The 15,990-nt window shown below is 48.5% G+C and overlaps 2 protein-coding genes across 3 annotated transcripts; one reads left to right on the top strand and one right to left on the bottom strand.

Annotated features, from left to right (window-relative positions):
- Nucleotides 1–602: 602 nt before the first annotated feature.
- LOC100277464 (uncharacterized) lies at nt 603–1,481 on the bottom strand. Its single transcript, NM_001151015.2, has one exon. The coding sequence runs from the start codon at nt 1,317–1,319 to the stop codon at nt 864–866; it is 456 nt and encodes a 151-aa protein (NP_001144487.2). The 5' UTR covers nt 1,320–1,481; the 3' UTR covers nt 603–863.
- Nucleotides 1,482–7,182: 5,701 nt separating this feature from the next.
- On the top strand, nt 7,183–11,421 carry LOC103627642 (probable L-type lectin-domain containing receptor kinase S.5). 2 transcript variants are annotated; one of them, XR_553745.3, is made up of 3 exons: nt 7,197–8,640; nt 10,010–11,105; nt 11,184–11,421. XR_553745.3 is itself a non-coding variant. In XM_008647939.3 (2 exons), exons 1-2 carry the CDS (start codon nt 7,278–7,280, stop codon nt 10,894–10,896), a joined length of 2,250 nt encoding a protein of 749 aa, XP_008646161.1. In that variant the 5' UTR covers nt 7,183–7,277; the 3' UTR covers nt 10,897–11,421. The 2 variants fall into 2 exon arrangements, 1 of the variants encoding a protein (XP_008646161.1); XM_008647939.3 differs by having other exon boundaries at nt 7,183–8,640; nt 10,010–11,421.
- Nucleotides 11,422–15,990: the final 4,569 nt, after the last annotated feature.

Here is a 15,990-nt window from a genome sequence, read left to right as displayed (position 1 = left end):
TGTTTTAGGGGGTTATTTGCAAAAAAATCTTAGAGCCGTCTCTCCGTGAAGAGACGCCTCTGGCTCGTAAACCAAGTAACAACAGACGCCTCACTTCCCACTGTACGAATTTGTCGTCTGTTCTATCGATCTGATGCTATACAAATACATTTAATTCTGTATTTATTAATAGACTACGTTTATAGACACTCCATTGTACAATAGAGTCTCTTAGTTGTCTCCTGTGCTTAGAGAACCGTTTTAGTGTCTCTCCACTGTACATGCCCTAAGACAAAATAGAGTAATGGCAGGCTAGACTTGGTTGTTTAGCATTTCTGGAATTTGCGTTGGTCGGAAACCACACCCCCACCCCGTTTTCAGCTGGGCACACAGAAACGAAAATTTAAGAAGCTTCGTACGTCAAAGACCACTCCCGGCCCGTCCCGTCGTCATCGCTTGCTTATTTTATTCAGGAAAAAAAGGAATAAACGCACGGGTCATGACGAAAATTAAGAAATGGCTCCAGCGTCGATCGTACTCGTACCGCCACCACTCCCCTCTACAGGCCATTGAGCGACGACACGATAGATGGTAAATGTATGGCAAGCGTGTGCAGACGAACATGCCATCAAAAAAAAGTTCAACATGCATTTGCAACTCTAGAAGTTTCAAACACTCTATTACATCCGTACGTGTGTATGTACCAGAAGATCCACATCTGTATGGCTCCGATGGGAACACGCATATGTATGTGCCACGGCCACGCCACTCGGGTAGCGTGTAAGCGTGTTTCTTCTTCTTCGATCCTGTTGTCCTGCTGCCAGCTGCTCCAGACGGACGACGGAGCCTGGAGCCCTGGAGCGCCTAGCTGCCTACTAGGCTACTTACCTCCGGGCGCTGAGGCTGCCGTAGTCCTCGGCGGGCACGGAGTTGCGCTTGATGAACTCGAGGCAGTCGGCGATGGCCTGGGAGTAGAAGGAGTTGGACCGCACGATCGGCGCCGGCGCCGGCGCCTTGTATTTCTTCCCGGCAGTCGTCGTCGTCGTCGTCACGACGAGAACCCTTCTGCTGCCGGTCCTCCGCGCGCAGCCGCCACCGCCGCCGCTGCTGCTAGCCGACAGCTTCCGCACGAGCAGGCGCACGTAGCGGCCGACGAGGCCCAGGAACGTGAGCAGCTCGACCCGCAGCCGCCGCACGGAGAAGAAGCGGTTCCTCGGGCACAGCCGAAACCCCCGCCGCCGCCCCCGCCGGCCCTGCAGCCTCACGTAGTTCTCCTCCGGTGACCGCGGGTGGTGCAAAGAACCCATCCTGCTCCTGCTCCTGCTCCTGCTTGCTTGCATTGCCTCGCTCGCACAGGAACACAGCCGCTGGAGTTCGTGTGTGTGGCTGTGGCACGCAACGCAGCGCGGCAATGTCTCTCTGTCCTGTCGTTCCTGTGGCTCGCGTGTGAGTTATGCGTGCGTGCGTGCGTGGTGCTGTTGCTGGTGGTGGTCAGGTCAAGTGGCCGGCCATCCAGAGGAAACCAAGCCGATATATAGAGCGCGCTCGTGACCAAGGGAACACGGCAGGAAGGTAGGTTTGAATCGGGCCTTTTCTGAAAGTGATGGGGGGATCCCGGGACATGACAGGATTAGCTTATGGGTTTAACGCGACAGGGTTGCCGGGGCGAGCGCATTACGGACAAGCAAGAGCCAGGGACAGTGACCTGGCCGTGTAAAATGTGATTCGGACTCGTGCGCTGCCATGCCACTCTGCCGATGTGCCGCCGTCTCCTTCCGCACTGAACTCCTACCACCACTCGCTGCTTTTACGTGCCGGCAACAATCTGCATTACGTACTACTACCTCCGTTTCTTTTTATTAGTCGCTAGATAGTGCAATTTTGCACTATCCAGCGACTAATAAAAAGAAACGGAGGGAGTATTGAATAAGTAACTGTGCCGAGAAACAGCTTGTTTTCTTTGTACCGCCAGGCATGCAGTGCACCCTGTTGCAGACAAGACAAGATATATTATTCCCTTGCCGGCTTGCCCCACGAACGAACTGGGGTAAAGTACCAGAACGCTTAGTATCTGGTGATGAAGTGGCGTGTACGGATACGCGCCTAAGCGCTGCGATTTCCAGCGGGCTGGCTGTTGCCCGTTGTCCGGACCTGTAAACAAAACATTTTTTTGGCGCGATCGCCCGGCCGCTGCATGCTGCTGCTGCTGCCCGATCGAATCACTGTCACACGTAATAGTATATTCTGCTCAACGAACTGGACGCCAAAGCACACACACAAGCGTATTGCCGCCCAGCAGTGGTACCTAAATACTCCCACAAGTTGGCATTCGACGCCGGCTCTACGATTTTGCAGGCCCACGGCGAATCCCAGCGTCGGTCTCAACCGCAATTCTGGAGGCGAGGTGATGGCAGGGCCAGGTCACCACGCCACGCCACGGTCGCCGTCGCGCCCGCACCGCTGGACCGCCCGTCCCAGCGTGGCCGCTCGCTTGCCCGCGCCACGGGAGCTGACTCACAGCTCACAAGGCTGAAGGGTGGGAGGAGGTTAGGTACGGCGACGCTGGAACACATGGCGTCCGGCGCTGGACCAGGCGAGCGCGAGGAATTTGTAAACCCCGGACCGGCCCGACCGACCCATACCAGGCGCTGCGCCGGAATCTCGCGGCACGGCTCGACCGCGCGCGCGTGTCCCGGTGGCCGCTCACCTATACTATACGAGGCTACGACCGCGCGTGAAGGCAGTAGAAAAAGGGACCGCGTGCGGGTGCGGTGGTGGCGCCACGTTAGCCGTTCGTTCGTTGGGGGGGGAGTTGTTGTTCGTCGGACCAAAGGTTTGTCGACGATGCAAAAGCTAACGAAGTGCTAGTATATGCTGTACAGAGTCCACGTGTTCTTTGGGCACGTGGTGGTGCTGTGTCATTAACAAATCAGACATTGCACGCGTTTGGTTGAAGCTGAAGCAGCAGGTGACTGCCAATTCAGGCGTAGCGCTGCTAGAGCTTGCATCTGTGAACGTGTCTCATGGCAATAATCTTTGCGCGGTGGAGTACCGAAATGTAACCTACTGCACGAGAAGCCACTGCCCCTGGAGGCTGTTGGAGGCCATTCCATGCACAGAGCTACAGAAGGCATGCTGCTTTAGGATCAGAGGTGCTCTCTTCCCCCTGCCTCTTTATGGAAAATGGAGAGTAGTAGTCCGTGCAGTTTGCAAGGAAAATGGAAGAAGGAAAAAGAAAAACAGTAGCTGTGATAGACTGCAAAGAGGAGGAGGAAAGACAGCAATCGAAGCGATGCATGCGCAAAGAGAACAAATGGCCCATGGGCCTCCGGCGCCCAGCAGCCCATCACGATTGAGTCAAATCGGTTCCAGTCCATCAGTGGATGTGAAGCGGAGCCCGAGTCCACCAATTATCGTGGTAGGCTGTGGAGCCCAATAAGCTCATGCTCATGCAAGCGTCGACACGACACGACAATACAGGCTGCTAGCGGTGGTGCAGGGCCAAATGCCCACCAGGTTCACGACTACAAATCCTACTGATCGTCCGCAAAGCGAGCCATCGCCATCGAGCGCGCTTGTCGCTCGTCTGCCGAAACGGTGGACTGGGGAGCCGCGGGGATTCAGGTTCGGAATTCGGAAGACGGATCCTCCTCGTCCTCCCGAGTCCCGGCAACAGCTACGAGTGAGGTATGGTGGGTGGTACATGCATGGAAGCTGCCTGCGCTCAACCGCTATCCCGACAGATGCCTCTGCTTGCTATCCATCTTTTGCACGCAGTACACATGCCTAGACCAACCCCAATTGTGCTCCTTTTCGGATGTTGTTGTTAATGGGTGGGTGCTCAGTTGCTCACCGAATTGTCTCAGCGAGGGGCGTGTCGTCCATGCTTTTTCAGACTAAGGGCGCTTTTCTCCGGACGAGCACCAGCACGTCGGTTTCCTCTCCTTTGATCCTGTCCCACACCTCTCCCACTGATCATTGTTTATCTGTCTCCTTTCGGAAACAATCATTGTTTACCTGTGCTGTCCAGCCCCGCTCGTTCCGGTGTAGTGTGTACGCTTTGTCCCTGTCGACCCAGCTATCTGTCTACTCTGACGCGGGGTTATCAAGCATCATTCTCGCATGACCATATGAAGTCAGTTTAAGGCCATGTTTGGTTTCAATTAGTCCTAGGACTAAACTTTAGTTGTAGGACTAAACTTTAGTCCTTACTTGTTTAGTTCTAGGGACTAAATAGATTCTAAAGTCATTAAATACACTGTCCAAAGACCCAAATACCCTTGGAATACACTCATGTACTCTATTTTAGTCTCTTTTAGCACCTATGTGAAGGACTAAAGACTAAATCATTTTAGTCCATATTTTAGTCCTAGTGTTTGGCAAAAAAAAAGGGACTAAATGAGACTAAAAACTAGAGAATCTTTAGTCTTCTAACCAAACACCCCCTAAATCCAGTGCTTAGTGCGGTAGTGCCACTGCCAGGGCATGTTTGTCTTGTCTCTTCCTGTCGAGGTTGGTAGTAGCTAATCAATTGATTAGCGTCGATCTAAATATGACTTCTCACGCCACGACATTAGTGCTGTTTTCACAGGGGAAGCTGATTCCTTTTCTCACTCTAATAAGAGGCATCTTTTTTGTAGGCGCTACATCTCTTCCTGTTGTCAAATGTCCACGGGCAAAAGCCGCAAAACGTGCATTAATGTATTATTGCTGTTGTGCGTCCGAACGATTATCTTTGAATATTTTTTATAGAAAGATATACAGATTTCCCACGTATCCTAGAACACAATGCGCCTGATTGGTTTACTGCGCCCGTACACCTGGTCCCACACGAGACTGACCGGTCAGGTACAGCCATTTCTGGCGTATATGCAGATGCAGTTAAATAACCTCAAAATGATTTATTTTGCATTCACTCGTGCAGCCATCGTTCCTCGCGTACATGCAACCAAACAGACGCTCAGCCAAAATCAACGCACACGATGATTCAAGATGGAATAGTGCGGGTAACCAATCAGGTGGAACGTGAATAGTAGCACCGAATGGTAGATCAATCTAGTACGTAATTTGTTGCGTCCATCTGATGTGCAAGTGCTTCAAGAGAGAATACCATTAATGCTTATTTTGGAATCCGAGTAGTCATTTCCTGATGCTAAACTGAAGATTGTAGTGTCAAAAAAACGAAAAAAAAAGGGGGGTGGTTTGAATTGTGTCCCATAAGCTTGCAGCTCATAAGCTCTTGCAGTGTTTGCCTGGTAAACATGAGTAGAACAGTGATCAGTCCATCTTGACGCAATCAACCCTCTCCTGATGTAACGGGGATTGCTTGTTAGTATTTGAAGTTTGATGGAGTAGATTAGTTTAAAGCAGCCTACGCAAGTCTTACTTAATTGGCACTCAATTTCCAGTTGATACACTTTAAAATTGGTCTCTCGCTGTCGCTGTCACTTTAAATTTCAGAGAGTTCATTTGTATAAGAGAACAAGAAGCGTCGCAAAATCCGGGCCGGCCGATGCTTTTTATGAGCAAATGGACAGTCTTATGATAAGTTCACAGGTGCATTTGCCTACCTAACCTAACAACCAATACGCGTTTACGCTGATAGACAAGGCTTTTCAGAGTTTTCTGGCAAAAGGGTAGCTTTACAAAGATCACTGCTAGAACTATATATTGTCAAATTCTTGTGCTTAGCAAAACTACCCTTTTTTATATTTTGATCTCCAATATGAAGTAACAAGCCGGATTCGCAAGCAATCGTTGGTGAGCTACGTCAGATTTACAACATTTTATGCAGTTCTGCTGACGCGAGCCTTGCCGCCCAGCCCCATGAGAGCAACCTCGCAGGAAAATGGTGGCGCTGCGCGACGAATCCTCCTTGTGCAGAGAACTTTTCAGGTAGACCGGTCACATCAGGGCCCTCACGATTTTACTTCCGGTCAACATCGCTAGTGTGCGTTTCCTGTTGTAGAAGCATCTACGCCGGAGAATTTCCAACTGGGTAAAAAATACAGGGGAAGCAGTGACCTGAATAAGATGCTCAGCTGGGAGAAGCGTGCGGGTTACTTCTAGCTTTTTGGGCTTTGGCTAGAGGGGATTTCCTTCCAGGAACCTGTCATCCCCTCTCGGCTCCCGCTAGGCAACAGAAACTCTGTTCTGGGTACCGTTTGGCCAACACGGTGATACGAAACCAAGTCAACTAAAAAAACATCCAGAATTAAAAAAAACAAAGATTTTAAATAATATGTGGTGGATGGAGCTTAATCGTGCATAGCAGTTGGTGTGGACAGCGGCCATCGAATTGAATGTCTGTTTGCCTAATTATATTGCATTGCATGTAATGTTGACATTTGCTTGTTAGCTGATGGGCTGCCTGTGATTGAATCGGCAACAGGTAATCTACCGACAATGGTAAATATAGACAATCAGTCGAAGATGGATGAAACAGTACAGTATATTGCAACAACCTTTTCACCCCGTCATGTAATGTTAACATTTGCTCTTTTTTTTTCTATCAACATCCATTCAAACCATAATGAATATATACGTCATGTGCAAACTGCATTCATATATTACTTAATAAATGTATGATCAGCCTAAACAAACTATATTATGGGACAGAGGAGAGGAGGTATACTTTAAATATGACTTTGAATTTTTTTTTGTTTTTTCGTAAATTTGATGTAAAAAAGTCAAACAAGAGACATTTTCCTTTTATGCAGACTGCTTTTAGAGGAAAATATTGGTTGCGGTTTTAGGCCTTGTTACAGCGCGACGAGACAAAGAGAGCTATTCGGATAATATATTTATCCATGAAGATAATAGCCATGAAGGTCTACACATCATGGTTCAATTTCCCATTTGTAGTAACCTGGTGCAGGCGAAGCGACGAACCGGCCTGCTAATTTTGGCTCTGACGTAGTAACAGTCTTATGGGTTATTGTTTCTGGCAGTGGACGCGATCTGTAAGAGGTGAAACAGTCCAAACGGGTATCATGGGGACGCGGTTTATGTTTGTGACCAGGCAACACGTACAACAGTTTGCACTAGTGAACGCAGGTCACACCGTCACAGGTTAGGTGCATCACTAGGAAGGTCATAGAGTTTCTGGAACAGAGAACCTGGTGTACGGAATTGTTGAACAAGTAAGATAACGAAAAAAAATACAGTTCAAAACGGAGGAAGGAGTGTCCATTTATATAACGTGGAGTCCAAACTGCCCCTTTGATCCCGGGCGCACCCCGTCACCGCACCACAGGCTCTGCCCCTCTTCTCTTTTCCTGCAGGCGGCAGGCCAGCACATGACGACGGGGCCTTGGCGCCGTGGCGGCCGCGCCACGACCAACCTCGCGCTCCTCCTGCTGCTCGCGTGCGTCACCGTCGCCGTCCGCTCCATCCCGGCCGCGCTCGCCCAGGCCACGGTATCCACCAGCACCGTCGCCGGCGTGGACTTCACCACCTTCTCCTTCCCCGGGTTCGACAAGAACCCCACCGACCTGACGCTGTGGGGCAACGCCAGCGTCAACCAGAACGCGCTGCAGATCACCCCCGACACAGGCAACAACGCCAATAGCTTCCTCGTCGACCAGGCAGGCCGCGCATTCTACGCCACGCCGTTCACGCTCTGGGCCGCCAACGCGTCCAGCTCCAACTCCAGCGCCCCCGGCGGCCGGCGCGTCGCGTCCTTCTCCACGGTGTTCAAGGCCAACCTCTACCGCCAGAACCAGGCCGTCAAGGGCGAGGGGCTGGCGTTCGTCGTCGCGTCGGGCAACGGTGGCCAGCCCCCCGGCAGCTACGGCGGGTACCTCGGCCTGACCAACGCGTCCACCGACGGCCTCGCCGCCAACGGGTTCGTGGCCGTGGAGCTGGACACGGTGAAGCAGCCCTACGACCCCGACGACAACCACGTCGGGCTCGACCTCAACGGCGTCCGCTCCGTCTCCGCCGTCCCGCTCGCGCCCTACGGCATCCAGCTCGCCCCCAACGACACTAGCAGCTCTGGCGACCAGATGGTCTGGGTCGACTACAACGGCACCGCGCGGCACGTGCGGGTGTACATGTCCGCGAACGGTTCCAGCGATAAGCCGGCCACCGCCGTGCTCAACGCGTCGCTGGACCTCTCCGAGTACCTCCTCGGGAACGACGCCTACTTCGGCTTCTCGGCGTCCACCGGCGTGGGCTACCAGCTCAACTGCGTGCTCATGTGGAACATGACGGTGGAGGTGCTCCACGGCGCACGCGTCCCCAGCAAGAAGCTGTCGGGCTGGAAGCTCGGGCTGGCCATCGGCGTGCCGTGCGCCGCCGGCCTAGCGCTCGGGCTGCTCGCGGGCCTCTACTTGATGAAGAAGAGGAGGAAGGTCGGGGACGACCCGAGCTCGGTGCTCCACAACAACGCCATTGACCTGAGGAGCATCCCGGGCGTGCCCAAGGAGTTCGACTACAAGGAGCTGAGGAAAGGGACCGACGGCTTCGACGACAGGACGAAGCTGGGGCAGGGCGGGTACGGCGTGGTGTACCGCGCCACCGTGCCCGGGGATGGCGGCCAGAGCATGGAGGTGGCCGTGAAGCAGTTCACCGGTGCCAACACCCAGGGGCAGGAGGACTTCCTCGCCGAGCTCAGCATCATTAACCGCCTCCGCCACCGGAATCTCGTCAAGCTCGTTGGTAAGGAATCTTTTGTCCTGTCCGTCCCTGCCCATTACATCACATTAGAGCATCTCGAAGAGAAACTCTAAACATGGTTCTATTTTAAATATAGGGCTCAAAATCATAATACATCCTTCCAACAGCGGCTCTATTTTATAAAATTTCATCAAATGGTTATAGGATTCGGTCTCTCAGGTTCTAAATATAGTACCCATATACTGGAGCCCTATCCTCATTTTCACTTAATTTCTAACCATTTATTTCCTAATATCATGATTTATTTCCTAAATAGCATTATTTAAGGCCTGACTATTGGAGTAAACATTTCTTTTGAGACCCTAAACATTCTAAATATGGTCCTATTTCAAATTTTAGGACTTTATTTTAGGGTTTGTTGTTGTAGATGCTCTTACATCCTAATATTATTATTTTCCTTATCGTAAATTGCACCGCTTTATCCCGTGTCGTTGTAGCATATCAACGACCATTTCCTATTTTCCTTGGATGGTTGCGTGAATGAAAATGAAATGCTTCCAAGCCGTCGGGTGACTCGGATATAGAGATGGCAATAGGGACCCGATCCCCGATTCCCCGCGGAGAATTCCCCTATTAAGAGACGGGTATGAGACGAATTTAGTCCTCGCGGGAATCTAAATGGGGGAAATTTAATCCCCGTCGGGTTCGCGGGGACGGGGAACCATCCCCGTCCCTGTTCCCCGTGTACCCGCCCCACGAAACTATTTTATCCAAGTTAGTCAATTTACTTGTTAAAATTATAGTAAAAACTTAGTGCATGGCATGTTATAAAATAGAAAACTAAACTCTAATGTAGATGTCTCTTGTAATTTTCAATCTTATTTGTTAAATTTGTATTAATTTGATACAATCAATTTAAATTTATCTTTAAATATTATACTTCTAGCTAGGACAGATTTCCCGCGAGGTTCCCCACGGGGATAAATTCCCCGACAGGGACGGGGATGGGAGAAAAAGCTCCCCGTGAGCGTTCGCGGGGACGGGAACGGGGAATTTTTGTCCCTGCGGGGACAAGGATGGAAGTCATTTCCCGACGGGGAAATCCCCGTTGCCATCCCCGCTCGGATATGTCGAACACAACCTCTAGAATGTCAGATTTTTCGTAGGACACCCAATGGGGAGATAGCTATGCATTGTACCCGGCCGGATAACATTTTGACAAAACGCAAAATTTTGACCTGGCTTTTCTTCCCACTTGCTCTGGGAGAAAAATGCTCCGTATTTGGTAGTTGTTAGAAGATATGCAGGCAAAGTGGCTAACAATCGCGTAGCTAGGGGGGAATAAAATATGTTTCGGTTACTACCAATCTTCTGAAACCCAAGTGAGTAATCTGGAATGCTACGTTTGCAGGATGGTGCCACCAGGACGGCGTGCTGCTGCTGGTGTACGACTACATGCCACACGGCAGCCTGGACAGGCACCTCTTCGGCGGCAAGGATGCGCCGGCGCTGGACTGGAGGCAGCGCTACAACGTGGTCGCCGACGTGGCGTCGGCGCTGAACTACCTCCACCACGAGTTCGACCAGACGGTGATCCACCGCGACATCAAGCCGTCCAACATCATGCTGGACTCGTCGTTCCACGCGCGGCTCGGCGACTTCGGCCTGGCGCGCGCGCTCGAGTCCGACAAGACCTCCTACACGGACAAGGTCGGCGTGCCGGGCACGCTGGGGTACATCGCGCCCGAGTGCTTCCACACGGGGCGGGCCACGCGAGAGTCCGACGTGTTCGGCTTCGGCGCCGTCATCCTGGAGATCGTCTGCGGCCGCCGCGTCTCCTGCAGCAACCCAGCCGGGTGCAGCCAGCTGCTGGAGTGGGTGTGGAGGCTCCACGGCGCGGGCCGTGTCCTGGAGGCCGTGGACCCGCGGCTCGCCGCCGGCGAGTACGACGAGGACGAGGCCGAGCGGCTGCTGCTGCTGGGGCTGGCGTGCAGCCACCCGAACCCGCGGCAGCGGCCCAAGGCGCAGGCCATCTTGCAGAACCTGCAGACGCGGTCCGTGCCACCCCTCCTCGTGCCCGTGTCCAAGCCGGTGTTCATGTGGCCTGTGCCGCTCGCCGACGGGGAGGAGGAAGAGGACGAGACGCAGACGTTCATGTCGCGCAGCGGGGTCACTAGCTCCGACGTGTCCTCGTCGTCGAACTACCCCTACACGTGGTCGTCGGGGTATACCACCCAGACCTTCCAGCTTAGCAGTGAGGTGCAGAACGCGGCGGGGAGGGACGTGTCCACCGTTTGACTGAGACGGGATCGAGCTCACCATGCAGCCGCCGACAGGACGCGTCAACGACGACGACGGTGGCGCACGTGCGCAAGTTGAGCCCGGGCCAGTCGGATCTCACGCTTTCATCAAGAGACAAAAGCCGGCCCATGGAGCTCGTGGTGGCAACGTGACAAAATAGAGTCGTCAACAAAGACTACAAAGTGCATGCCAAAACGCGGATAAAGGTTTTCCTTGTCATAGAAGTTTTCCATTGCAGCTTTGACCTTTCAGCGACTAGCGTAATGGGGGTCCTTTTTCTACAGCTGTCGCTCGGTTTGCTTCTTGGAAGCCATCGCAACAAAAGCCGCCCGACACATCTCTGTGTTTGTCACTTCGTCGGGCATTTTTACCTTTGGGTGACCTGTTTCTGTTTATGTGCAGCAGCAAAATTTTCAGAGTTTCATGATCCAGGGTCCTGTTGATTTCGCATGTCTGCAATGCAGTAGTTATGGTGGAGATCCGAACAAGTATAAAAAAAATATGAACCAATAGTTAGAGCAAGGATTAGAATGCTGACGAATGAGCACTCGTCAGAGCCTGTATCAATCCAGTGAGATCATTCTTCTCAAAACAACGCAGCTACTTGCTGCTCTCGTCTCGGTTCTCTCCCTGGAAAACTATGCATTCCTCCTCCCACGATTCCCAAACAGTCCAAGATTCGATAGTTGTAAACTGCAAAGATGGGCCTAACTGGGCTGACGGTCTACGAGCCGCAAAACATGGCCAACTCGTCTGGATCACTATGATCCAAAAAACACAGCGGATGACTATCACTGTGAAAAGCGACTAGATTTATAAACTGATCAGCAAAAACTATCATAAAAAAGCGACTTCAATTCCTATCACACCGAACTTGTTGTAAATACGGTAAATTTATTAATTCTATTTATGGGTTTTGGTGAATATATAATGATGCATATAGAGTTAATGGTGTTTTATGATATTTTTAGTTATTATATTCTAATACGAAAAGGTAAAGAAAACATGAGACCCCTAATTCCTACTACAAAGAAAGATGCAGCATTGTGATTCAAAGTAAAAGGAATTCAACTTTGTTTTAATTTATTTGAACTTTCTTAAGTATAGAATGTTGTACTATTAAGAAGTATCGAAATATCATTACTCGTAGGTGTCTTAAGTGTTCAAAGGATTAGTAACTAAAACCTTAGATGCCCTAAAGAGCACTCTTCTATAACTCAACCGAAACCTGCTTTTCACTGTTTTACCTAGAATTTCGATGTTGTCCAGGAATTCCTAGACCATTGGCATTGATGGGCTTGAGCCCCAACATTTTTCAGCTGGACCTTCTTTGTCTCAGTGGGTGCATGCCAAAAATGGAGATTCGTATGTTGAAGATGCTTGTCAAAAGTGGGTGCATGTACCAAGGGGAGAAAAAGTGCACAAGTATGGTGGCAAGTAAAATGTAAGAGGCATGGTGAATGGAGTGTCATGTGTAAGGTTAAACAAAGGAGTGTCCCTTAATGTGCTCCTCAACAAGACTCGCGCCACTCACAAGACAATATCTCTATTGCTAGGGATCGACCAATGAAGTCAAGTCAAGTTGACACTCCTAAACAGCATGTCATTGTTACATGTGTTGTTGAAACAAGGATGGAAAATTGTGGTGAAGTATGTTGGCACCTACAAGAAGAAAATATCACCTAGTGCTTGGGTGCACAAGGCTTATGTGACTAACCCTTAAGGCCCATAATCCTATTTGGATGCCTAAAACAAAAAAATGATTGTTTTGTAGGAATACTCCTTCCATGGGTCAAGTTGGGTGTTGGATAGTGGATAAACTAATCATATATGACTAGAGAGAAATATGTTAAATTTTATTTCAACCAAATCATGGCTCTAGTGAAATTATTGTTTTTATGATAATGGCAAGTGTAAATCTTAGTTTGGGTAATATTGTTATCTCGAATGTCAATTCAATTTCTAATGTTGTATTGCTACATTTGTTGAGCTACAACTTGTAATACATTTCAAAACTATGTAAGATGGGTTACAATTCTCTCTAGAGACGAGGGCGCGATTATATTTTTAGAATGAAAAAAATCCTCTATTTCTTTTTTGGGTTGCTTGAAGGGTCAACTATATTTGGTTGATTTCACAGCCGATAGTTTAGTGGCGAAGTTTATCATGGATTGGCTATAGCATCACCAACTAGTTCACGTTGGTATAACTTGGCCACAGTACCAAAGGGCAAGCATGTCCTAGCTCAAACAATATTTCTTTTGAGAAAAATAGAATTTATAGTGCATATCAAACTGGAAAGAAAGATGGAACGCTACACAAGACTAAGAACATTGTCACAAGATTTTGATAATAGCAGATTATTCACATGGACCTTTTTCGGACCCATTGCTTACAAAAGTATTTTATAGTTAAGAATAAATCCAGAAACTTAAAAGTTTGCATCTATGGTTGGTATTGGGTTAGAAGCTCTGTCAAAGTTTTTTTTCAAAAGAAATAAGTAATTCTGTAGTGATTCTGTAAATCGTTCTAAAATGAATTAAAAGGTTGCAAGCTAAAAAAATAGCTTCTTCTAATTCTATGAACGGGTCCTCGATTTTTAAGATTCTGTGCTAGAAAATAAACAGAAATATTTTTAGCTATAGAATTAACTTCAGTAAAAAAATCAGAATCAGACGGCTGCGGCTGAGGAACTGCCTCTATTTATTAATCAGAATCAGGGCGGAGCCATGCGGAATTGCGAATGCGGTGGATTACAAGCTCACGATCGTGGGCAGTCCAGCTTCCACATGTATACGTACTCCAGCTAGCCGTCCAGCTTTTCGCTAGAGCTAGAGCGCAGAGCCTCCTTGAGTTCATTCATGACAGCTAGACGCCTCCTCTTCCTTCTCCACACTCGAAAGACACAACGCCATGTTCTCTTTGTCTCTCTCTCTCGTTCGGACGCGCAAACGGTGGTTGGTGAGACATATCACGTATTCGCGAACAACATTCTCTTCTGTTGCTCTCTCTCTGGTAGCATTTGTTTGGTTTTTTTTGCAGTTTCTGGCCACCAAAAGCTGCTACAGACCACTAAACGCTCCAGCTTTTCAGTCACCTTTTATAAAAAGTGCTTTGGTAAAAACGTAGTATTTCAAAATCATGGTTTTAAAATACTTTGCTTCTAAACACGAGCAATCCTAGAATTGCTCGTGTTTAGAAGCAAAGTATTTCAAAACCATGGTTTTGGAATACTACAGTTTAAGATGTCATGACATATATATATATAATCGTAGTATTTTTTATACCACTCTTAGCTACATATTTGGAGACTAAGTATATATTTCAAACCATGATATATAGTATACATGTACAGGGCTAGTTATAGACAAAAACTTTAGGTTGGAGTGAAGTTTCAAATACTCCAAAAATAACATGGTATTCAAAACATTTTTTTACATTGTAGCCAAACATCTCTTGGCAAGATAATATGGTATTCTCTAATACAATAATTTTACCTTAAAACTCTAAAAATGCTTTGTTTCAAAACACCCTACTTTGCGGGATTGTGTTATAGGCTTAGTTATAGCTAATGCCACTTGCTTCTGTCTTGATAAAGTAGTTCACTTTTGCTAGCTGTTTCTCGCATTTCGGTTGAGTTTTGAAGCATTTTACATTTCAACTTTCCTGTATGTTTTGTTTATTTCCATGTGCAAATGATCGGATTAGCAACAGATTCACTTTAAGTGCAAAAGGGCGATTGATACCCGGTGTCTTCGTGAAAGCAACCAAAAAAGACACATGTGACCCACCTGTGCCTGTGCGGCTGGCATGGCAACCATGCCTGCCTAAACCAGCGCCTACCTCATGTGCGCTAGACTTGGTTCAGTTGGCTCTTGACAGGGTTGCCTGAATATTTGTTAAACTTGTATATATTATTTTTAAAAATACGCCAAAAAAACATTTATGTATGATTGTTATTAAAATAGAGGAGTTTGAGCGTATAAAGAACGTTCTCCGGGCATCTTAGCTAGGTAAGCTACAACAAAAGGTGGGAGCTTAGTTTATATATAGGTTCACGTTAAGCTTCTTAATTTATAGTTCACGTTAAGCTAATACTTGAAGCGTATATACTCATGTTTTACGTTTACCACTCCACTTTGAACAAATCAGCTACTGAAACTATACTTGCCACTAGGAAGGATGATATGGATAAATCGCATATAGATAGATGCAGCTCATATAAGCCGAAACGAGCAAAGCAGCATGCTTGTCACGGGGATCAGACTCCTGCCCCTCGCTCTTGACCAGCAAGGCAGGCAGTAGATGTGATATGCATGGCAGCGTAGTTGCAAAGTCAGATTCCTCGAATGGTTTCTTCTCCGTTTGGAATTTTGTACGGTACATGTCCCTATCGACATGGACGGCGAAACCACCGTATCGCTTGGTAGATCTAACGGAACGGCAGCAGGAGTCCATCCTTCTTCATTCCGCCGCCAGAGTAGAGTATGGTCATCTACAGCTACAGGTAAGAAGAAGAGTGTAGGCGGCTACCATTCTCTGTTGCGCAGTTTCGCCCACCCTTCGTCTCCAAGCAAGAACGCGGCCATCTGGGGGCAAACCCTGTCCGGTCAGGCGGTTACTGATGCAGTGCACGCAGTGGCACCCGAAACCAATGCAAATACTCGTATTATCTTCCACAGTTCCACCCATGGATCGTGACAACAGTTGATGATGTTCTCGACAAATTCGATAAAAAAAAGGAATCAAAATCTTGGACCGGTAGGGAGAAGAGAAAACATCACAAGGCCTTCGCTCAAATTCAAGATTATTTTTTTGAATAATATTTTTGTGAAATTGTTTGCGACAAAAAATACCATCCGCTTTATGTCTCAAGCTAGAGTCGATTTACATGGCTAAGAATTTGTCAAGCAATATACATATAATAAGATAAAGTTATACACACGCGCGATACAAGAAGGTGGTTCTATGCTTAACTATCTTTTGGTCTTCGAGGGAGTCGTTGTAGATCTCCAGGCTATGAGGATAGACTATGATGGTGAGGATTTCGGTCTTATTGTATTGTATCCTTTGTCTAGTTTTTTTTTGCAA

Source organism: Zea mays, chromosome 5 (assembly GCF_902167145.1).
Source record: "Zea mays cultivar B73 chromosome 5, Zm-B73-REFERENCE-NAM-5.0, whole genome shotgun sequence".
Taxonomy (NCBI): Eukaryota; Viridiplantae; Streptophyta; class Magnoliopsida; order Poales; family Poaceae; genus Zea; species Zea mays.
Note: the sequence above shows the minus strand (reverse complement) of the source record. Positions and strands in the feature narration are given on the sequence as shown.

Excerpts from the sequence above, each read along its gene's own strand:
- LOC100277464 (NM_001151015.2), bottom strand. The coding sequence starts at position 1,319 with ATGCAAGCAAGCAGGAGCAGGAGCAGGAGCAGGATGGGTTCTTTGCAC.
- LOC103627642 (XM_008647939.3), top strand. The coding sequence starts at position 7,278 with ATGACGACGGGGCCTTGGCGCCGTGGCGGCCGCGCCACGACCAACCTC. Across the intron at positions 8,641-10,009 it reads GAATCTCGTCAAGCTCGTTG|GATGGTGCCACCAGGACGGC; the intron begins GTAAGGAATCTT and ends CTACGTTTGCAG.